This window comes from Styela clava, chromosome 14 (genome assembly GCF_964204865.1).
Source record: "Styela clava chromosome 14, kaStyClav1.hap1.2, whole genome shotgun sequence".
Classification (NCBI taxonomy): Eukaryota; Metazoa; Chordata; class Ascidiacea; order Stolidobranchia; family Styelidae; genus Styela; species Styela clava.
The window spans coordinates 6,443,630-6,467,639 of NC_135263.1; the positions used below are offsets into that span (position 1 = coordinate 6,443,630).

General features: G+C 33.6%; 1 protein-coding gene across 1 annotated transcript in view; it reads right to left on the bottom strand.

Annotated features, from left to right (window-relative positions):
- Positions 1-24,010, bottom strand: part of LOC120340358 (DNA-dependent protein kinase catalytic subunit-like) — a 53,121-nt gene that overhangs the window by 11,172 nt on the left and 17,939 nt on the right. The window contains exons 32-67 of the mRNA XM_078119959.1: positions 23,521-23,639; positions 22,981-23,105; positions 22,327-22,480; positions 21,978-22,076; positions 21,237-21,437; positions 20,536-20,627; positions 20,081-20,291; positions 19,119-19,312; positions 18,365-18,484; positions 17,658-17,823; positions 16,954-17,095; positions 16,177-16,287; positions 15,560-15,873; positions 14,819-14,997; positions 14,468-14,587; positions 13,957-14,080; positions 11,269-11,418; positions 10,610-10,728; positions 10,036-10,222; positions 9,461-9,504; positions 9,295-9,384; positions 8,718-8,949; positions 8,273-8,450; positions 7,789-7,983; positions 7,253-7,368; positions 6,591-6,800; positions 6,136-6,310; positions 5,407-5,539; positions 4,517-4,649; positions 3,608-3,699; positions 3,342-3,420; positions 2,571-2,747; positions 2,322-2,475; positions 1,795-1,906; positions 1,372-1,576; positions 83-291 (exon numbers count right to left, since the gene is read on the bottom strand). Of these exons, the coding sequence (XP_077976085.1) occupies positions 83-291; positions 1,372-1,576; positions 1,795-1,906; positions 2,322-2,475; positions 2,571-2,747; positions 3,342-3,420; positions 3,608-3,699; positions 4,517-4,649; positions 5,407-5,539; positions 6,136-6,310; positions 6,591-6,800; positions 7,253-7,368; positions 7,789-7,983; positions 8,273-8,450; positions 8,718-8,949; positions 9,295-9,384; positions 9,461-9,504; positions 10,036-10,222; positions 10,610-10,728; positions 11,269-11,418; positions 13,957-14,080; positions 14,468-14,587; positions 14,819-14,997; positions 15,560-15,873; positions 16,177-16,287; positions 16,954-17,095; positions 17,658-17,823; positions 18,365-18,484; positions 19,119-19,312; positions 20,081-20,291; positions 20,536-20,627; positions 21,237-21,437; positions 21,978-22,076; positions 22,327-22,480; positions 22,981-23,105; positions 23,521-23,639 (5,461 nt within the window). The remainder of the gene's footprint in view (positions 1-82; positions 292-1,371; positions 1,577-1,794; positions 1,907-2,321; positions 2,476-2,570; positions 2,748-3,341; positions 3,421-3,607; positions 3,700-4,516; positions 4,650-5,406; positions 5,540-6,135; positions 6,311-6,590; positions 6,801-7,252; positions 7,369-7,788; positions 7,984-8,272; positions 8,451-8,717; positions 8,950-9,294; positions 9,385-9,460; positions 9,505-10,035; positions 10,223-10,609; positions 10,729-11,268; positions 11,419-13,956; positions 14,081-14,467; positions 14,588-14,818; positions 14,998-15,559; positions 15,874-16,176; positions 16,288-16,953; positions 17,096-17,657; positions 17,824-18,364; positions 18,485-19,118; positions 19,313-20,080; positions 20,292-20,535; positions 20,628-21,236; positions 21,438-21,977; positions 22,077-22,326; positions 22,481-22,980; positions 23,106-23,520; positions 23,640-24,010) is intronic.

The following is a 24,010-nucleotide window of genomic DNA, read 5'->3' on the forward strand; positions in this document are numbered from 1 at the left end:
ATTCATATATATGTTATCCGCCACTGATAATTATATCGAAAACTTATAAAGGAGACTTAAATTAAAAAAATTAATTCATTACTCAGTATTTTTCTTTTCAATTTCTTCAACCAAAACTTTAGTAGCTTGAAGAATGGCTTTTGATGCTTTCGCTTGGTCTGCTTGTTTATTACTGATGGTAAAAACATGGGAGGCAAATTTCATGTAATACATTGCTAATGTTTGTGATTGTTGCATGATTTCCAAAGACATTCGATCTTTTCCGTCAATTGAGTGAAGATAACTCATCACCTAGATATAATATAAGATTTTGTTTGGATTTAAAATTATTGAAGATAAGAGACAGGTTATAAGACTTGAAATGTGCTGATATCATATTATTAGCTATTACTAATATAATCAAAAGTGTATCATTTTGATACCTGGATGGTTAATTTTGCCAATTTTCTAAGAGTAGCATGAAAGCAAAAGATAGCGGCATTCTATCAGGATGCTTTTTATTGCTCGAGCCAGTCTAAAAAGCTAAGAAATTAAATTGAGTCATCTAAATGCATTTACTCTAATCTACCGTATATGCTCGCGAATAGGCCGAGTTTAAAACTCAAAAAAAGTTGCCAAACTAAGGGACCGTCTTATTCGCGCATAACTCAGATTGCACCAAAAAATTGGCTCATTCGCGCATCAGAATTTGATCAGCAACGAGATGATATTATGCTGACTTGCCTGTAATTCCAAAAGCTTCAAACCATACCAAGTTCTCGCGATAAAAAGCGTGCACGCACACACACAATTGCTTGTGAAGGTGGATTGTTTTATCATACAGCTGATGGCTTGTACAGTCTGTGATTGGTTGTTTAACATGTGACGCTTGTACAGTCTGTGATTGATTTGTTTTCACTCGCTTGTGCAGGTGTGATTGTCTCATCATACAGCTGATCGCTTGTTCAGCACATGCCGCTTGTACAGTCTGTGCTTGTCTGATCCCAAGTGATCACTTGTACAGTCTGTGATTGGTTGTCACACACTTGATCGCTTTCGCTTGCGTGTTTGCGCTATTAAATAGTCTTAACGATTCGTAGGACCGGCTCATGTGCGATTTTTTATAAAATCGCCGTTTTAAGGCCGTTTTAGGGAGTCGGCCTATTCGCGAGATAGGCGTAATTTCGAGAAAATACGGTAAGTACCTCATATTCGTACTCAAGTACCCACCAGTGGATTACGCTCAGTAATTTGACTCAACTTCCTACTCAGATGATCCGTGACCTAAGTTGGGTTCAGATGATCCGTGACCCAAGTTGAACCCAACTTCAGATTTAGGAACTACCCAGAAAAGAAATTGATTATGTTAATTATAAATTTATAATTACGAACATTTTCAACATCTTCATTTAGAAACTTTCTTGCTATTGAAAAATGCTTCTGAGAACATGCAACATCCACTGATTTCAGTAATAGAGAAAGTTTTTTTCGAGCAAGTGATCCTTTCATACACGCAGCTGATAACATCAATTCATCTTGACTCGATTCTTCAGCAAAGGAACAATATTTAATGAGCAGCTGGTCAATGAAGTATGATCTGTACAAGAAGATAATTTGAGTAAGTGACTCAATATTGAATAAAGAATTATTTTTGATTCGAAATATTCCCTGTACAAGCAGGGAATTTAGGCTCGGGATGACATTTCGTATAACCAGTGCCTGAATCCATGCCTTTGAAACTCCAATATTAAGATAGTCAGCCAATGTGCGTATATATACAAATAAATAATGGCAATTGAAGGACAAACAATGTACCTGTGGGCAACCATATCTTTCCAGACATTAATTGAATCATGTATAGGATGAGGAAGACACGTTTTCCATTTATCAACAAGATCATTCACATCTGTTTCTGGCAACTGTTTACCTGGGACAAAACAAACAGATTGTTACAGATGAATGGACTTGGTAGTAGATGGTAGAGGTTGATGTAACTGATCAACGATTACAAGAAACATCCCATCCAGCAATCCTTTCGCACATGATTAACCCTTCACAGGATTCGAACCTGCAAACCCAAGCAGGGGAATCAGAGGTGCGATGACAAGCGCATTCTTCACATTCGGCAAGATGAGCCATAATCGGTATGAGTCTAAATTCAGAGTTCACTTGAGTCGAATATCGGACTTTCAATGTTGAGTCACAATCTTTTTTGAGAAGACTTACATAAGCCAAACTTTTTGTTATCATAATTAGTCCTTCAATTCTTCTTCTTCCTGATTATAATGATAATCATATTTCTATATTCATATATCAAAAATGAAGTCACATAATCACAATACCTTGATGTTGCTGCATAATGTCAATAAAATCAGCCATATCCGATAAATGAACAGCTTTGTTCAATATGTCAGTTTGTACATCAGAAAGCGACCATTCCTCAGCGAAAGAATCCATTGCTTTCTCAAGGTAGTAACTTGCTTGGCTGTAATCCTCCTTTATGAAAAAAGTAAATTGTAAGTAACATTTAATCCAAGTTTTAGAGTTATGTGGTTATTTTAATTTTGGAGTAAACAGTTTCGGAGTATTACCTGATGTAGATATAGCATTGCAACATGATCAGAATGCCTAGATTCAATTAATTGTTTTCGATCTCCTCCATGTTTGATGGCATTTTCAACAAAATTTAACAATTCAGATTTGCATTCTGACGATCCATCAAGAAGTAATAACATTTTTGCATGAAGTGAAGTTGGCAAAAATCTTTGCTGTCAGAATATATAAACAAGATAATGACTGCTTTACTCTTTTCAACCAGATTTAAAACTAACTCAGCTACATAAACACCTTCTATGTGTGTGTGTTTATGATATATTATACGAGAATATCAGTTGGAAACCGAAGACTTATTGATCGATAGTTAGGGGATCCCCCAAAACAGAAACTGCAGTTTCGATTCATCCGCTCTTGTAACTTGCGCACTGCGCATCGCACACACACACTCGGCGGGTCTCAAAATTCTCTCGCTTAACAAAAATCTAGATCACTATATCAATAATTGATTGATAACTCGCTAATTATACGACATAATTCGCCCAAAATCAATAGGCTTCTGGTCCGAGATAAGATGAATGCACATGCAAAATCTGGAGCAGATTCAATCTCGCTTTCGTGAGATATCGCGTGCATCTAACAGACAAATACCTATCAACATACTTACCGATTAAAATCGATAAGTAATGAGTGGGTGATTTAACATAGTTAATTTCATAGTTATGTGAAATTTTTGGATCAAAATTAAATTAACTTAAATTAGACTCAACTCAAAAAAACAAAAGTATACAATGTAAAAAATTGAAAACCTGAAAATATTTGTTCGTCCATGAGTTTTCCAACGAATTGTCGCATTGATTATCACAAAAATTATTGACTTCCTCCCATCTGAATTACAAACAAAATTATTCATCAGAAAGACAAAATATTTACAAGACTATATGACAGTGCTATGGAGGCTGAAAAAACCAACTCCGAAGTTCGAGCCATTTATATAACGAATTCAGCGCTGGGTACATCTGGTAAAGAGAATAATCCCGATTTATGTTATTAAACAACAAAATTCATATCATACTTCCCAAGCTTCATTAAACAATTCAATAAACAATCTTCCCAAAGATCTTTTTCAACGTCGCTGGGTTCTGGTTCTAAATCTTCTATAAGTGCCTAGATTGGAAATAAAAATACTTTTATCACTAAAATAGGAAGATATGAATTATGACAGATATTCAGAAACAAATACTTAAAAAAATTTGAGATGAAATATTAACCCCTCATAAGAAAATTGAAAAAAATATAGTACTAGATTGTGTCCAACAAAGATATTGTTTCCCTAACATCAAACCATTCCCAGCAACTGATGATCTTGGTAAACTTTGTGTCCAATGACACAATAATACAAATGTTTATGACTATTGAGTGCAACTTGGTTAAGTCAGGTTATTTATCAGGTCTTGGTTTTTTTCTCAATCGATAAAAATCAAGCGTATTCAAATTATGAAAAGATAAGCACACCTTATTTCTGGAGAATTAAAGAACTGAAAACTGAAAGGAATAATTAGAGAAAACTGAAAGGTAAGAGCTGAAAAAAACTGGAAGAAAAGAACTGAAAGGGGAGGACTGGTGAAAACTGGAAGGAATGAGCATAATCAACTAACACACAAACCAAATTTGGCGCTCCAGAAGTATGTGTACCAAAATGGCGGACACCGGAACGTAGTATATGTACCAGGTTAGGGTCAGGCCATAATGATATTTCAATTTTCCTCATTTTAGTTCTATTACGAGTTCGGTGACTAGCCAAATAACTCCTGTGGTATTTGTACCTAGAATTGTGGCCTAACCCTAACCTGGTACACATACGGCGTTCCAGTGTCCACCATCTTGGTGCACATACTTCTGGAGTACCCAAAATTTTTGCGAACATATTTGCAATGAAAGCATTTATGATCAAGTCCAATTGTTAATGAATAATTTTACAAACCTTTTGATAAACTCTAGTCGCTTGAGTAAAGTCATACTGAGTTTCATATTCAACTGCATCACCAAATAAAGATCTGGCAACAGGTGTTCCAGTAAAAATTCCTCGAAGTACGTCCAGATCTTTTCTGTATAACCTGAATAAACATAGTTGGCATATTGATAAAATATTGAGACTGGATGATAATTATATCTACACCGTTGGGTTGAAGTCCCTGAACCCAGAGTCAAGTTGAGTCATGAGTAATAGGAGTCTCGAGTGAGTCAATCACTGGGGTGAACTGGGGGTTACCCGAAAACATTATTTTACCAAGATGACTAGAGTCTAGGGATGTTCATATCTGAATACTGAACTATTCTAGAATAACACTGTAAAAACATTTTGAGTATTGTTTCAACAAAGTTAACCAGAGTCAAAACAATGATGCAGGGCGTTTGAATCACTTTATTTCTCACCATATGTGAGTGAAAAAAAACAAGACATGGTACAAAGTCTGTCACATTGAACTGATGCCTGTTGCTGAAATGGTAAGCATCATCCTATTCTAATGAGTGGCGTGATTGTGGCGACTGTTTCAGAAGTCATTGCATAGGAATGTCCGATTCCGATTTTGAACTATGTGATGTAACACAAGAATTGAGCGGATGCAGTAGCAAATTTTGAGCATTTTCTAAATTACGATTAACTGGAATTGAAAAAAAACTATTCAATATTCGAATACAACGCTAAACGAAAACGATCAAAACATCTCTAATCGAGTAAGTCCTTGATATATGGTGACTTTGAATCCAACTTCGAGACGAGTAAATAACTCGAACCTCATTGATTCAATTTAAGTTAAGTTGAACATTTTATAAATCAGTCCTTTCACATAGATATTATCAATTCAGTACCTTGCTAATTCAATCCATGAAACCACGTCTGCTTCATTAACATCAGATGATTTCTGCAACATTCTTCTACGTTTTGACGAAGGTTCTTCAGGTTCTTGTTGTGAGAGAAGCCATTCTTCAATGACTCGAACACCTAGAAATTATGATCAATTTGAAAAGTAGTTTAGAACAGAAAATAACATTGAATTTAATTGAAAATGTGACCTAAGAGGGCTGTGAAACCTGAAAAAATTTGCACCCAACTCCATTTTGGTATAATGACTCCGATTTTGAACCTTGACTTTTCTCTTGACCTTGAACTGGTTGATTTTAACTCCCAGTTAAATGAAAAAAACTCTTTGATTCCAGATCCAAAATTTGACAAAACCAAATTTCAATAGAAAAAATTTTGGAATTATGCAATCTCTTCAATACGCCTTTCTAATTGTTTGTTGAAATTGTTCAGTCAACTTTGGTTGAGTTTTATTTTGGATATTTAACTTCCATTATCGACATTGAGTCTGAAATACCAAGTCTGAGTGAATGCGAAATTGCACATGTTATAGCCAAAATTGGCATAAATTTTGCGTTCCAGATTTGAATTCAGATTTTTACTCTGCGATGCAAATACAATGCAATGTCTTAACTACCACTGCATTGTGGGTTCTATAGACTTCAAACCAAATTCTTTGACTATTCTTCTCCTATGCAAAAAATATAAATATATATACATAAATAAATATCACCCACCATAATAATGTTGATTTGACTTGATAGCAGCATGTGCAACTATAGATGGATTAATTTTTATCGAAGCTGCATTTCTTTGAATGATATCAAGAATAAAAGCAATGAATGCAGGATTACATTGTTCAGATGAAGCTAAAACATTTCCAAGAGTTTCAGCAATCTGCTTGATATATTCCTAAAAGTAAAGAATGATTATTAAGACATATAATGCATTGCATTCATGATATATGCAACCTAGAACAATATTTCTGGCAACAGTCAAAATAACAGAACACACATGCGTGAGTTGATGAAATAGTTTTGGTAAATTGTCAATCGATAATTAAGCAATGAATATATATATATATATATAGGCACAATAGTTCAGTTAGGTGTAGAAATTATAATAATTATGAGGCTGTAGAAGGCATATTTGTCCACAGTTAAATAAATTGTTCACAGGTTCAGTATCTCACCGTAGATTTCTTTGATTGTTCTTCGATAACAGCGTGAACAAGAGAAGAGAGTAATCTTTGAGACACAAATAAATCAAGATGAGCGAGAGCTGCAAGAGGAGCAATGAGAGATCTGTGATGAATCTGAATATCTGGAAGTTCACCAGCTCTGTATGTTCGATACAACTGCACGGAATGTTGACGTTTTGCTTTCTCACGTTTGATGACTTCCTAAAAAGTTTCAGTTTGTTCAATACAAGCCAATTGAAAGTTATGTAGGAATCCTCAAATCCTGAGTAGCGAGTAAAGTAGAGTCACATTTAGTTGTGTACGAGTTATTCATTTAGATGTCTTGCGTCCACTCAATTCCAAATTTGGTTGAGTCAATTACTGGTAATATCCAATATTACTTATTAAATAAAATCTGTTAAACCAAATAAAAAAGAAAAGCAATCATAATCTATTATCCAGTTCCATTTACGTTTTCCTATCAAATGTGATTACTATGAGCAGTATATTTTCAAATTATTTTACAATCTTGAGATTCGAGCCTTAAATTCTCTCTTGCCAAAAAATATATTTTACTTAAACAGGTACCGGTAAGCCAAAAAAAAAAAAAAAGATTTGGATACGTAGATGGAAAAATAGATCTCTGAAGACGTAAATTTAACATATTAAAATACCTGTTTTCTCCTATTTTTCTGCTGCACAACTCTGGCGAAGTGGTAGTTATCAGTTGAAGATTTTTTCTGGAATTTTCTACGCAGACGTGCAATATCTATCTGCATATCATCAGCTTCTGAAAATACAAGAAAAAAATTAGAAATTATGATGGAAAACAATGGAAAAATACATACTGCTTCAAAGTATTTCCAAATAGGTATATACACTGGTACTCTGCTACATTGCAATTAATTTAGATTTTAAACATTATCAATTATATTGAAATGAAGATCATTTTAAATGTGTGTATTAAAAAAACGTTATTTTATTAAATATCAGAGATTTTGATTTTACTAGAAGAAGTTCAGTTAACCTCAACTTCACAATACAGTCAAAAAAATGGCTTCCAATTCCAACAATGGCTTCAACTTGCTTCAAGTACTGCCCAAATTATTAAATATAATTGACATAACTATTGAAGTAAGTATTTAAACTAATTCTTAAGACTATTGAATATAATTAATTTTAAATCGTTTCGTACACCCCTACAAAATACCTTCAATCGGAGACTTCAAATTTGATTTTCCAAAATCCTGTCCAACAGGTTTTCTTCTATGTCTGTTTTGTCTTCTGTTGGTTAATATAGCACTTTCTTTATTATCAGTGGAACTAACGACACCAGCCATATTCAATGTTGAAAAAGTATCGACACTACTATTGGAAATCCAGTCATAAGTGTTTTTCCCAGTCACTTTAAAAGAGATAAAGTGACAATGTTAACTAGATTACCACAATTCCTGGCCTAGTGTTTGAAGATTTACACCTGACTATGTTGGTAACACAGGTTCAAATCCCATTAACCAAGGATGTAATAAATTGGATAAGAAATGCCAAACCGAAAATATTCCGGTCTTTGCAAAAACAGTATCTACACACATATCAGTGGATGCTTAAATAGTTCCTTGTTTGGGGTGAAAGACATGAAAAATATGATAAAAAGAACCCCAAGTTCCCCCCAAAAATTTCCATATTTTTCTTACTATCAACAGTCGCACTAAATTGAGCTTCAACTTGTGTAGCTCGTAATGCATTTGGTTGTTGGTTTGCAGCTGTGTTTGATAACGTAGGAGAACTGCCAAAGGATGAACTAATTGTTTCAACAAACATTGGATTCATAGTGAAATGTCTGTGTTGCCATGTATGATCGACAATTACATCCTGGAATGAATAATCATAAGTATAATGATAGAATTTTATAGGTCAATATTCAAGATTATAAGCAGATCAGTGTGATTGAAATTGAAGATCGGCCACCATAAAAGGTCCAAAATTTTGTCTTCACTTCAGACAATTTACAATTTGAAAAAAAGACTCCGACTTCAATGCAACATGCCACAATGACTGAACAGCCATGATTATATTGTAAAAAACTACTGATATCATGTACATAAGAAGAATACCGCAACACAAATAAAACATACAAACCTGAAAAACACATTCAGACAATGGATGTTCAAATATTGCTCGTTCAAAATCAGGACTTCTTGAAGCAGCTTGTAAAAGTAAGTTACATGAACTAGCGAGAAATCCAGCTTCATCCACTTCGTTTTGATACAATTCACCAAGTAATCCGTTAATTTTGCCAGAAGGATCGGCTGCTAATCTAACTTGATGTGAACCAACATTTTCTTCTGACCAGAAATTAATGACTTGTGTTCTGGAATTAGGAATTAGAAAAGGATTTTTATATTTATCTCTCTTTATATTTATTAACTCGTGCAGTTTGAATAGTATATAATGTGTCCATTTGTTCAGTATTTTTTATAACTAAATAACATTAGTAAAACTACACCGAATAAAGAGTAATATTTTTTTAGTACCTCCATGAAAACACTAATGTTCTTCCTCTTTAGGAAACGATGGGTTAGCGGTATGTGATTCCCCACATGTAGGAAGAATGGCCAAAGTGTTTTAATCACTGGATTTGATTAGATGATTATGCCTTCGATAACTGACAATATTTACCATGAAAACACTTTTGGAACGAAGTGAACAAAGCTACCTGAGAAACACTTCTGTATCATTCAATCCACGTAGTAAAATAATTTTTGCAGTTTTGATTGTGTTTGAGGATTGATGTTCAGTAGGAAACCTGGAAAGTACATAAAAATAATTATTATCTAATACATCATACAATCTACAAATAACAAGTTTGAAAACAAACTCACCTGTTTTGAATATCATATATCTGCATTGCCAAATCATACATTTCCTAAAAATATAATAATATTGTAAAAAATTTATTCCGAAGGGATGAATAGTCGATTAGACAACTAAATCATAAGAAAAGAGGTGGGCCCTCATACATTTACCAGTCTATGTCAGGTATGGAAATAGTTAGCCAGTTATTTATTCAAATGCATGGACTTCATTGTGAAGGAGGCCGTAGTGGACTAACAAGTACCTGAATCACTCTACAAAAACAAGGAATATTCCCTCGAAGGAATACACATAAATATTCCCTCGATGACAACCTGTTCAATTCAGAGGCACGACAAAAAGGGCATTTATAGCGGTTAGCAAGATGTGGCAATTGCCAAGCAAGGTAATTTTCCTCCCTTATTCCTAAACAAAGTTTGCAGTATCATACAATGTAGTAGTTTTCACTTGTCAATGAGATACTTTTGCAAAAAATGTCATTTCCTAAGAATTTATGGAGTGTCAGCCCAATCTCACATTTTGACTGTTAGACCATCATGGCCAACATATTCCCTACAAATTCAAAATTTATTAGAATACATACCTGTCTACACAGCGGACTTGGATGGAATTGAAAATGTTTTTCCACCGATGGGAAGAAGTAATCGACTAATTGTTTATGGTAAATCATGTCTTCATTGTTCATCTTGTTCATATTATTATCCCAAGTAATGGATTTGTGAACCAACGCGGAACATAGTTTCAAACAGGAATGTTGTAATGATTCGTCCCTGGTAGAAAGATTTGGAAAAATTGTTTTGTGTATATTTCCATCAAGTCAACAATAAAATGGTTAAAATCTTGCATATGCAAGAGATATTGCGGTCAAAATTTGATTTCTTGGGAGTTCGGGGTTGCAGTGTGAATTAAAATGTTTGCAGAAACCGGGTTAATTATCAAATATTTCATAGTTTTGGGTCGAATGTAAATTAACCCCAACTTCGCTGCGCTGGTTTTTAACGTAACACTCACAAGACCTCTCAAATATAACGTTAAAGGACGATATTACTAGATAAGAATAAGAAATCTCCGGCACAAATGTCATTCCTCCTATTATTCACAGACGAAGCACATAATTTACAATAGAAGAAGAAATATAGGTAAAGCTTTAACCAAACCTGTGAACCAGCATTTCAATGAAATCCTTCGCTTTCAATTCAGCTAACAAGCCATTGATTTCATCAACATTTAAGCATAAGATATCAATGCATTTGGTCTTCATCTCCGTTCCTGGTAACTAAAGACAAATAAGTTGGACATTGAAACGTTGAATATGAATTATTTTCTATTTGATATATATCCGAGACAATATCCAGTAAATTCCGTGAAAGATCATGCAAACAGATAAATAATATCAGCTGCCAGTACCACAATGTGGACTATTCAAATTATACTTTCAAGGAAGTCACTGAAAATGAACCAAAAATAATTGTCATAAGTGATTCAAGAGTCTTGCTGCACACTAACACAAATATACAAGTATGTGTCTGAGGAAGTCTGACCTTGGTTGACGAAACGTTACAGAAATTTATTTGTGTTAGTGTGCAGAAAAACTCTTGAATCACTTATAGTTATCTTCACTTTTGCTACAGCATCCTTGCAAGTAGTTAGTCTCGTAGAAACCCAATCAATAGCAAAAAAATGATTGTTTCGAATTTTTTTTAAATTGGCTGGCGTCATTGTAAGTTCGACTCAGTCAATCTAAACCGACGATAATATTTTTGGCATTATTATTTCTTGAACACAAAATAGATGGACTTAGCAAAGCAATACAAACCTTTGGCAAATTGAATAAAACTCTAGAAAGGAATGGTTTAGCAGCTGGAGAATGATGTCTCGATACTCTGAGTAAAACATCGATAAATATGCCAAATCCAGACACACCACTCTTAGATGAACTTGCCAGTTTGTCGAGTATGCCAGTAGCCTGGAATATAGCATGATTATTAAAAATAAAATATACTACAAAACAGTCAACGGTTTCAAATTCAAGAAGTATGCAGAAGTTAGGTCTGAGTTAATACAATTTCTAAAAGAATACATGGTTAAGCAGAGTTGGATAGAATACTCTAAACCAAGTGTCCCAGAGTCAAGTTAAGTCACTGGCGAATCGGGACTTGAGTCAAGTCAATCATTGGGTTGAGTCTCACTGGAGGACAGTTAATGACTAGTCTGAGTCATTCCATTTAGATGACCCAAGTCACTTTGAGTGTTTGGCAGAAGATAACGCGAGAGTCCAACTTAAGATGAGTAGAGGACCCAAGTCTTTTGAAGACTGCTCGTTAGTGGGAAAATAATGGAATCATTATTAAGAAATGATGAGTATAGTCACTTAATAATAATTTTCAATAGAAATAGTGGTTAGTTTTATGTTGTATTGACAGGTTCATACTGAATCACATAAATTTCAGAACTTTAATTTCACATGTACTCGAGATGCCATCATATTGGGTCTAATATTGCCACCATGTTAGGAATGGGCAATATAGAATACCGAATCCCAAAGTATTCGAATCCAACAGGATCCGATAACAGGATTCGGTTTCCGCCTCTCCGGCACCATGCGTCGATTTTTGCATTTCGGGTTTCTAAATATCAATTAAAAATGAGCGTTTTTCTCGCGTGGAAATCTCTCTCGTTTAAATAGACTCGCGTCTGCTCGGAAAGAACCCGTAAAATCGGAAACTTCAAACACTGTAATCTCAATCGGCGTATTCTGGACAGGAAGTCAGCGAAGTACATCTCATGACGAAGACCTGTTATTGCACCATTTTTGCGTTTTTGTCGTGCGTCAATTTTTGTATTTCGGGTTTCTAATTTATCAATTAAAGACAAGCGTTCTTTCTCGCGTGAAAATTTCTCTCGTTTAATTAAACTTGCCTAATCGCAAAGAACCCGTAAAATCGGTAAACATCAAACACTGTACTCAATCGGCGTATTCTGGACAGGAAGTCGGCAAAGACTTGTTATTGCACCATTTTTGTGTTTTCGCCGTGCATCAATTTTTGTATTTCGGGTTTCTAATTTATTAATTAAAGACCAGCGTTCTTTCTCGCGTGGAAATTTCTCTCGTTTAATTAAACTTGCCAAATCGCAAAGAACCCGTAAAATCGGTAAACATCAAACACTGTAATCTCAATCGGCCTATTCTGGACAAGAAGTTGTGAAGTACACTATACGACGAAGACTCGTTATTGCACCATTTTTTGCATTTTCCTGCTTTGCTATCTAGCTAGGGTTTAATGATAATAATTATTTGTGCCGACTTACTGGCGATATTCCGATAATCTGATTGCAACAATCTTCAATTTAACTTCATTTTACATTACTGTAAATGATTTTCCGCGACCGGCGAGTTTTCCCCAGAAAATGATGCATGTAAACCAAAAGCCAGGCATGAAATGTTATGACATTACTTGCGATTAATTTAAATCAAATATTATTTAGGAATAATTTTATTACTTTTATTACACCAGTTTCGGAAATACAAAGTTATATCGCAAAACACGACGATCTGTCGCATTTAAATTTCAAATTTCACTCTCAAAAGATTACATATCTTTCGGTCCGTTTCTATCGTTCAAGATAGACGCACGTTTGATCGAGTGTCTGTAGTAATTTTATTCGCAGATAAATTTAAAAAAAGATGCCACATCTGGCGAAAATAGTTACGTATTGAGTTTGAGTAGGGCCAAGTCTGGGTAGATAATGATATGTAACGATAATATTAGAAAATGAATTCGTCTTTAGATGATATTAACTAATAACTAACTACGAAATCGCGTTTACAGGAACCTTGTTTTGCACGTCTTGATCGCACAGAATAAAAAGTTGATTTTAATTGACAGTGGTTAAATTTAATATTTTACACCGGTCGCATAGGTTGCAGTGGCAACACGCTGGTCCTGCATCTAATTAATTCTCAGCGGGTATGTTTTAGTACACTCGGCACTCTAACACTAATAATGATTTAATGCCGTGTCATATTTATTTTTGTATTTAACCTCTTACTATTAAAGTGTTTGAAGCTTGTCTTAATTTAGCATATTAGTATTTAGAGATTACATACATTTGGAACAATTGAAAGCAAAAATATTGTAATATTCTTAGATTTCATTGTCCTGGGAAATGCCTGTTTAGTATCAAATCAAATCCAATGTTAAGGACATTTCCAAATAAATAATACATTTATAGAAATACATTTATAATTTTTTGACATCTAAATCCAGCAATTAGGAAAATTCTCACTATTTGAATAAGTATGAAAATAAAATAGGGTTCGGTATCCTGGATTCGATTTAACTATTCTAGAATATTCTAGAATAGTTAAATCGAATCCAGAATACCGAATTATTCTACATTGCCCATCCCTACACCACGTCTATGAATTTAGTTTTGAATGGCGAGTTTTTGAATGAAAATCAATGCTGAATCAAATATCATTTATATAAAAAAAAAAACATACAATGTCATGAATTTCTCCTTCAACTTCCTTCTGATTTTCCGCAAGATGTTTCAATGACATTCCAATCACTTCTGACGTTGTATCAACAATCTCTTTTCTTGCAGAAAGAATATTATTGAAGATTCTGAAGACAAAAATTTGGAAATATTTATCAACATAAATGAAAAAATAGTGATTGAAATAAATGATACTTGAGAAAAAATTTATGTGCAGTTCTTAATAAGGCAAACAATAAAAGTTCCGAAACTGTTTAAATGTCTACACGGAGACATTTCATAAGTAGCTAAATCCGACATTAAGATATGCATAAATTCTCTCATATCATCGGCTTTTACAAGTACGTCGTATGAACTATGAATAAGCATTAAAATAACAACTTGCTGTTGAGAGAAAATAATGTTTTACAAAACGCGAGTGGCTTGACACGATACATCACAATTTAATGTATAAAACAGCAACCTGAAATAGCATCTTTCAGTGACAATTTGGGAATTTCTCGAGCGTTACTCACCGTCGGAAGAATACGTTCCTATCCACTTCAATAGAAGGAGTGTACGGTGGCAGATCATTAGCAAGTAATACACCAAGCACTTGCAATCCAGGAAAATTATCATTTGACTTGATATCAGTGCTGTAATGGAAAACATGATTTTAGAACATTATTTATGTAATTGTTAAGTAGGATAATGAGAAGTTATATGAATAAAGTGATGCCGTGGCAGCAATTAACATGATATGCTTCTTGTTTGGAACAAAAGGGGGGAATAAGCGTCATATTAAAAAGGATCATACTGGCCTAAAACACAAATTAGCGGCATTCTTTGGATGATAACAAAACCAGATAAGAAAAAGTTCAAAATACCTTGCACATTGATGAAATATAATATCAGTGTTGATATCTGATACCCTGATTCTCCAACATTCAATCGTTGTTTTCAAAACTTCGAGATTACGTCGAAACACCGAACGATTTTCATGTTGAATGTATTTCATTAAATTTTCAACCAAAGCTCTTGTCAGAATTTTTTCTTCAATGTCATCCTGTAATTAGGAAGATCAATATTATTTCACTCTTCTATTATATAAACTTGCACTCAGTTTATGGTGAGGTGAGTATCATCCTTTTGGAGCATAACTTTTTTATGTTATGCTCATTCACACCATTCACTTCGAACAAGGCACTGTACAAGTAATACTTCATGAGCTACTAAAAAAGGGAATTGGTAAAAACAGGAATTTTTTCGACACGGTTTAACAGTGGTGCACTTGGGATTTGAATGCAAGATTTTTAACTTGTGATAGCAATGCAGTTGGGCCTAATGCTTCAACCAACTAAGCCTGCTGATTTTAAATAATTTTGTTTCAAATTTTTTTTACTTTGATTTGGTGTGTAGTATTACTAAACGTTATTGACTGATCCAGTAATATAGACATTTATGTAAGAATTGTGAATTATTCAAATGTTACAAAAGCCAGAGTGCAACTTGAGTGTATTACTAGCTTATGAACCTTATGAAATTTAAATAAAAATGGAGACGGAGAGAGTTTCAAAATAGCCGTATGAAATAATGTACCAGTATTAAAAAAGTGGGAAACCACTGACCTTAGGTATTGCAGTTCGGGACCACGACAGCATCGTTGCGACTGCATCCACAACAAACTGATCCATACCAAGGTTAGCGTCGCCAGCTTCGTTTTGATGTTTGAAGTGAGAAAGAACAGCTTTCAGCATAGGAGCAATTAAATGAGAGGCGAACGGTTCAAAAATATGTTCGCAATTGATGACCAGTTTTGCAATAAACAATTTAACATTGTTATGTGGAGAAAAAGATAGTTTGGAAATCAATATGTTCAACCATTTAGGTAATGGAAGGGTGGATGGACTGCTTTTCAGTTCCGTGTCAACTTTTGGAAAACCTGAAATAATAATATAATATCCATTTTATTAACTTAATATCCTTATTATTGAATATATTATTAAGGAAAACTTAAAATAATAATATAATATTTATTTATTAACATTCTTGATTACAGAACTTGGCTTGACACTAAATCTCAAAAAGCAAAAGTTACTCAAAAGTTTACAAAACGTTCTTAACATGAGCTCAATCGAAGCTGAGACAAATTTAAAATTTTTCTTAAACTGGAGCCCGGAGTCATTGCCAAAATTTTAGGTGTATAATGTGTATAATTATATGTATAATGTATTTGATATATCACCTATGGCATTCTTGTGCATATGCATGATCAATGAAATAATATTTGCCATACACTCATGATCATTAAGTTCATCATTCTCCAGCGTGACAATATTTTCTGTCCATGTTTCATCTTCAAACAAAAGTTCAATATCATGAAGATATAAATTGACAATATCAATACTAAAACTGACACCAGTGCAAAATTTCAAGTCAGAAAGGAATATTTTACAGTTCCCAGAGATTTGAATGAAAGGGCATTGAATGTATTTACATCAATAGTCAATCTTTGCCACCTGTTTGTACAGATACGACTTAAAAACAGATATCAACTCATTACTTAAGTTTTTGACGAAGCGATCTAATTCGTGTTGGATTTTAGGATAAAATGGACGTTCATATTTATTGCGGGAGAGAGGAATGCCGATAAGACATAAGCCGATAACTTAATCATATGATGAACACATTCTCTCATCCAATTACCAGTCCATGTCGGGGATGGCAATAGGTAATGAGTTATTTGTTTCAGAAGCATAGACCTGATAGTGGAGGAAGTCGAGACTGTTGGTCTATGATGGTGAAGAATACAGCAATTCTCTCACATATGATTATCCCCACAGGTTTTGAACCATCAAACCCACACAAGGTAAACAGAGGTGTGAAGGCAAGCTTATTCCTGCCTGTGCACAAATTATTAGAATTATTGTTATTCAAATAAAAGCTATTACATGCAATGCTAATGTTGTCGTCTATTATATTTATGTGCTTGTATTAAGATAAATAAGGATCAAATACTAACTTGACTCAACGCTTTCCATAGCAGTCGGACGTTCCGTTAAAGTCAAAGACAAATTATTGTCAAATGGATTGACATCCTCACTCAGGCTACTTCCAGCTAACGATGAAATGTATGCAACAGATTGATTCTCTGGGTTTTGAAGCTGTTAAGAAACATTTAAAAAATGTCAAGAAAGTTTTGCAATTTACTGCAGCAATTTCCAAAAGGGACCACTTTGTTTAATCATAGTACGTTTTGTGAGGTTATCAATAATTAGTCATTATCTCATACTTGCCCATACTTGAAATAAACTATTTTTTTTTTATGTTTCACTCCTGATTTATGACATACTTTTTTACATTCTACATGATTCAAAAGTCTTGCTGCGCACTAAAACACATTCATATATATTTCAGCATCTTTCGCTCGAATAACTTGTGTAGTTATCTTCATTCTTCCTACAACTTCCTTGCATTATATGCATACAAATCCAACCGAGTGGAAAAGCATGAAAGCATAAGTGGTTGGATGCTCAAAAACCCAATTCATATTACATTCCCATATGGGCATTCTGGTCTCAGAAATGACACACATTGGGAATGAGCTAAATTGTGTTACTGATTTCCTAATATGACATTGGTAGCTTCAATTTAAATAGACTGAAATGAGTAAAAATTTTAAGCCTCGCTGTTCCCGTATATATATACATTAGGAAATATTTATACCTTCGCGATATCTCTGTTTGATCTTCGAATACCAACAAATTTTTTTGTCTTTTCTACGGGTTCATCTGATTCAACAGGAAATACATAATTCTTGTGTTTGTCAATTAAATTATCAAACAAGAATTCTTTCTTTTTTGGGTTGTCAGAAAATAGAAAAGCATCAAACCTAAAATATGAATAAATTGAGTGTTAAAATGTTTTTCAGAAGATTATTAACAAAAAATATAAATTAAAAGGATAATATTCTTGTTAACCAGAGGCACATTTCACATCTTATTATCCAATCTAATATCAAGAGCAGGGAGTCAGAATTGAGGTCAAAGATTTAAAATGTTTTCTCAGGAGTCGGAGTAATATTTTTGTACCACCCGTAGTCAAAAGTCTAAATGTTATATGATCAATGGTGAGATGATAGAGAAAATCAAAACTTTTTACAAAAATTCAGGAAGCATCAGGATTACTGAGCGTTATTAACATACTATCACAGGAGGCTTGCATACATCAAAATTGTTTTCAAAATTTGATCTTCTCTGATTTCAAAACTGAAGTCGTGTTCAAAATTTTTCACAACCCAGAGACGAAAGTCAAAGAATTTTTTTTTAACCCTGGCAATGGAAGTAAATTTATCCACAGCACAGATAAACAATTGAGGTAGGCTACCAATATAGCAATAGTAGTAATAAAGAACATGCAGAATTCTAATTTACCATTTTATGTCATTTTGTGTACAAATGACGGCAGCAACAACAGCATTATAAACGCAACAATGAAATTTTCTTCTTTCCTCTAAAAGCTCGGTTTCTCCAGTCATATCCTCGTTTTTATCCCTTTAAAAAAAATTTCGTTTATAATTATTAGTCATAAATTGTAACATAAATAAATTACAAAGATAAATTATGACATTATAACGCTGCCATAAAAGCATTTCAAAGAATTTGATACATTTCAATATACTGGATAATTTAGATAGATTTATTTTTATTTTATTTTTTATTATTTTTAGATAATTAATCAAGTAAAGCAGTGGTTCTCGAACTTTTTAAAGGGCGCTCCCTTTTTAAAATTTGTCTCGCGCCCCACCTAAATAATAATTAGCTAACAATAAGCTACAAATAACAGTAGTAAGGCGAAAGTAGGTTTCATTCAAAAACACGTTGAAAATTCATGGATTAAACATAAATAATGAAACAAATGCAACGTTTTGCAATGTAAATATCCAAAATAAGGCGGGCAGGATCAAATCTAACAGATATTTTTACTTTTAATTAGCTTTACGCTGCCTCAAAAAATTGTCTACGTCTGCCTTGTGGGGTGCACCCCTCCGTTTGAGAATCACTGAAGTAGAGTAAATCACTAATCTACCGGTAAGTCTCATTGGCGGTTGGTTGAGTACTGAGTCACTTATTAGAATTAATTTCAATAATTGCTTCTAGTTTTATTTCCAAAGTACATTCAATTCACCTGATTACTCTTCCCATGAATAATTTGAGTAACTTAGTCGACCCAGCACCCACAGGTGAAGCAGCAAACGATTGAACGAGAGGTGAAGACTCGTTTTTAATAACGTCAGATTGAAGATTTGAAAACATAATTTCAATCAACTTATAACAACATGACTTCATGGCAAGCTGATCTTTCCATTTTTCCTTGACATACTAGAAATCAAAGCAAAATTTAAATATTATTTTATTTGATTGAAGAGTCCAAAATTCCGGTTTTATTCCGAAAATAAGAGGGAAATTTTATTTTCCATTTTTTATAATTTTTTTCAAATAAAATTTTCTCAAAATTTCAGTTAATCGCCCATTTGTCATAAGTATAACTTTGGGTACTCCTGAAGTATGCGCACCAAGATGTCGCATAACCTGAACCCTAACCTGGTACACAACCTGAGTTCAGGTTGTGCGCCATCTTGGTGCGCATACTTCAGAAGTCCTAGCTTTGAGTATAATGCGTTTATTCTTCCACTTTCGCTAGTTAGAATATTTTGCTCAGCAAACATAGTTAACTGATGGTATCCAATCAAAAGCAAAACGATGTATTTTTATTAAAAAGATAAAGGCACAAGCACAACAGTCTTTGGGAAGGAGACATGGATAATGAAAGTTTGAGAATATCTGAATAAAACAGTAACATCAAGGGTACTAAGTATGTGAGCCAAGATGGCGGACACCGGAACGTAGTATGTGTACCAGGTTAGGATTAGGCTATTGGATAATTTTATTCCAATTTTCCTTATTTTAGTTCTATTATGACTTCGGGGACTAGCCAAGTGACTCCCGTAGTATTTGTACCTGAAATTTTGGCCTAACCCTAACCTGGTACGCATACTACGTTCCGGTGTCCGCCATCTTAGTTAGCATACTTCGAGAGTACGGTACCAAATCGAGTAATAAACACAATCCTGAAGAATGTAGTAATACCCGCTGGATATCTTCCACAAGATATTGCATGATGTTCCCAATATGATCAGTGAAAAACTCATTGGTTGCATTGGAAGAGCATTGTGACATCATAGAGACCAAAACACAATCAATTGTTCTACATCTGAATGCAACTGGATAAAAACTCTCTGCATCGGAAAAAATTTTGTATGGAACGTCCAGAATGGATTTTTGAGTTCTTTCATCAACACTGAACAAAAAAAATTTAAACTTCTTAAATATGGGCATATGGCATAGTGCCTAAGACATTTTAATTTTGTTGGTATCACATGTTGAACACCTCATGTCTTACACCTCATTCAGGGCATAATGTATTAGGAGTTTTCAAAATGTAATATCATCTTACAACAATGGATTCTAGTACAGACATTTGCGCAAAGTGGAGAGTCCCTTGAAAATAACCAACAATTAATTTAGTTAGCGCGTATACATACTTTGAAAAACATTTTCTAAGACTTGATTGAAACTCTTTCTCAAGTACATGTTGTTCTTCTTTACACATGACACCAATAAGAACTTCTAAGACCTGAACAAACACAAGAAAAATGTACGTTTGCGAAAGCGTGCTAAAAAATATCAGAAACAGAAAAACTGAGGTACATGACCACTAGAATGTGGTAAGATCGAGCACTGAGTTTGCTTAAAAAAGCAGCAGTGATGATGGAAGCTGTAATGGTTGAATGAATAAAAAATTAGGTACTTCCTTTGTATGTGTACCAGGTTAAGGTTAGGCCATAATTTTATTCCGATTTTCCTTATTTTAGTTTTATTACGAGTTCGGGGACTGTTTGTGTTAGCCAAACGAATATATCCCCTACCCATAGGTTTCATTCAGTCCCTTTACACAACCTGATGTAGAGCAGACAAACAAAATTAGTTACCTCCATATTGCTACACCTACTTCTGGAACCCCAAAAAAGTGTTCTCAAAGTTTTGGGTGAAATATCAGACCCCACAGAATTTGAAAAATGAATAAAAGTAATATCTTATTGGCGACTACATCCATCTTTAAGAACTAAAAATTTTAAATTGATTGGTCCATGAAATGCAGAAAAAAGCGCAACAACAACAACATGGGTTTAGCAAAACGATTTCCATATGGATAGTTTGTGTCCAATAACATATATTCACTAACCACTGCACTGCCCGTCAGTTCCAAACATAGAAAAAATTTCCTTAAAGCAGCAATGTAATTATCATATTCATATGTTCCTTTTGTAAATTCACTTGACCGTGATGGGAAATGTAGAGAACAGAAATCAGAAATAACGCTTTTCAATTCGCTTTGACGTTTGCTATCTTCAGACTTCACAAAGAAGTTGAGGAGAGTCAAAACCTAAAAATAATATTTAGTGGATGCTATGCTATACTGATTACTAAAATTAATGTTTCCAAGGCATGGATTTCCCTAACAATAACCAATCAGCAATAATTAAAATTTAATCAGCTCTAACGTAAGCATGTCCTTATTTTTGTAGCCTTGAGCATTGTTTGTTAATTTTTACATACATTTCCAAAATTTAAGTACAAATCAGAGAACTCAGCCGTCATTTTTTCCTCAGATGTGTTTCAGTTTAATTGCGTAATCAAAAACAGAATGGAATAAGCTTTTTAAATTAGTTTTTGGTCCATTTTTACATCTTTAATGTATGTCTTGGGAGAAAAATAAAGTTGTAAACCATTGCACACATATTGCACTGTTTTTTCATTTTACATGAATTTAAATGGAAATAATATGATATTGATGGTATTTATTTCCAATATATTAATTTACTATTCGTGTGATAAACAATAAAAAAGCAAATTATCACCACCGAAATACAGATAGTTAGTTTAAAATATCAAAAAATAGTGAAATCAAGTAATAATGCTATACCTTTGTTTTGAATGAAAGAGGCAACGTCATTGATTTTAAAAAGTGACAGAACATTTCATAAACAGCAACATAAGCAGAACTTTGAGGATCAATGCAAACCTGTGATAAAGGAAATCAAAATTTCAAATAAACTCAAAGTATCCTCGTTCTGAAGAATAAAAAAGAAATTTAAGTTTAGAGTTTCAGGATGACGGGTATATTGGTCCCCTGCACGAGTAGATAACGTGAGTGAGCAGGCCGATGAAAAGTACAAAAATACATACAACAAATTACAATGTTTAATATCCAGAATCCAGTTGAACAAAGGTTCAATATTTAGTCTCAACAAATTTAAATAAGTTTAACATACCGTAGAGTCCAATGTGACAATCTTAATGAAAATATCCAGTGCTGCACTACATTCCGTTTCTGAGTTCGAAGATTTCCATAAACATGATAAACTTTCATCCCATTCTGCCAAAATATTTTTGCAAAGATCAGCAGAATATTTTTTGCGAAATGATCTGAAAATATGGTAAGATGAATGAAATATGATGCATTTATCTGTAACTTCCAAAATGAAAAGATGGCATTTTCATAATCATCCTCTGGAAAGGCGATAAAGCGAACATATTTATATGGCAAACCCGGCCTCTCATTCAGTTACATTTTTTCGAGTTCATTTGAGTCATTTTGTCTTCAAAATACAATGCCAAAGGAGTTTTGCTCACAAGATAAATATGTAAAAAAAAATGACGAATATAATGACTTTGCCGCAACTGAAGCAGAAAAATATAAAATGTAATAATTCAGTTACATTTTTTAAGAAAACTTGCTAAAAATCAAGGTCATGTGCACTCACTCAGAAACAAAGAAGACGACCTATCTCTGAGCTAAGTTACAAATGACCACCAAAGAGCCTACAGATAATTAGACCCTTAAATAATTATTGGCTAAAGGCTTACATATGCTATATAAAAAAACAAATTCAAATATTATTGAAGCATATATAATCATAACTTACCGGTTGGTAAAAAGATGTTCCAAAACTTCACTCAATATATTTGCGCATGTTACCTTAGATTTTCTGCAATGTTTACATAACATCGGTATGTATGTGGGCGATTTGGAACAAATTTCTCTAATAATCTGAAACAAATCGAGATAAAAAAAATGTGATGGTATGAATTGGACTGTGATAGTTAGCCTTAAGTTACAAATTTTTTTATTGTAAACTGTCATCCCTGGTTGTGCTCTCTTTTCGGGACATACATTTTCCTAATTTAGCATGTTAATAACGAAGTCAGAAGTTCAAGTCAAAATTTTGAATTCTGCCAGAATTTAGACTTGCAATAGTGATAAAAAAGTCAAAACTTTCTATAAAAATGCAAAAAAGAAGCGTTCTTAACATGAGGCTTGAATAACTCAAAGGTTTATTTGAGAGAAATTCGACTTTCTCAAGAGTTCAGAGTTGAAATAAAAAAAAATTTCAACCTGTAGTCAAGACCTATCACCTCTGATTTTATCCGTAGAAAGAAATGGATATGAAAAAATCCAAACTTACAGATGATTTATATGTGGAGAAGAAAACCTGGCCATGTTTTGATAAAAGCAAAACACCAGTATCAGAATAAAGAGACGTTTCATTCATCATGAATTGAACCAACATGTCTGCAGATACACCTAAAGCAGAAGATTCATAATGAAAATACACAAAAAACTTAGAGAGTGAAAATTGGTTCAAAATATTAATATATCTTATTATAAATTTGCTCATGAGAGAAAGCATCATTGTCCATGGGCAATTGCAGCAACAGTGAAACTATGTATTTCAAACTAATGAATTTGTTATTACAACTCAAGAGAAGTTTTAAACTACGCCTGCGGCTCCAATATCCCAAAAAAATAAAAATTTTACCCAGGAAGCCAGGGTGTAATAAATTGGGTAAGCAATATATATCGTTCGATATCAGTGGATGCATCTACAGGGGTAGTTCAGAACAGAAGGTGTAATTGAGCGTCTTATAAAATATTTGCATACATACTACTATTAA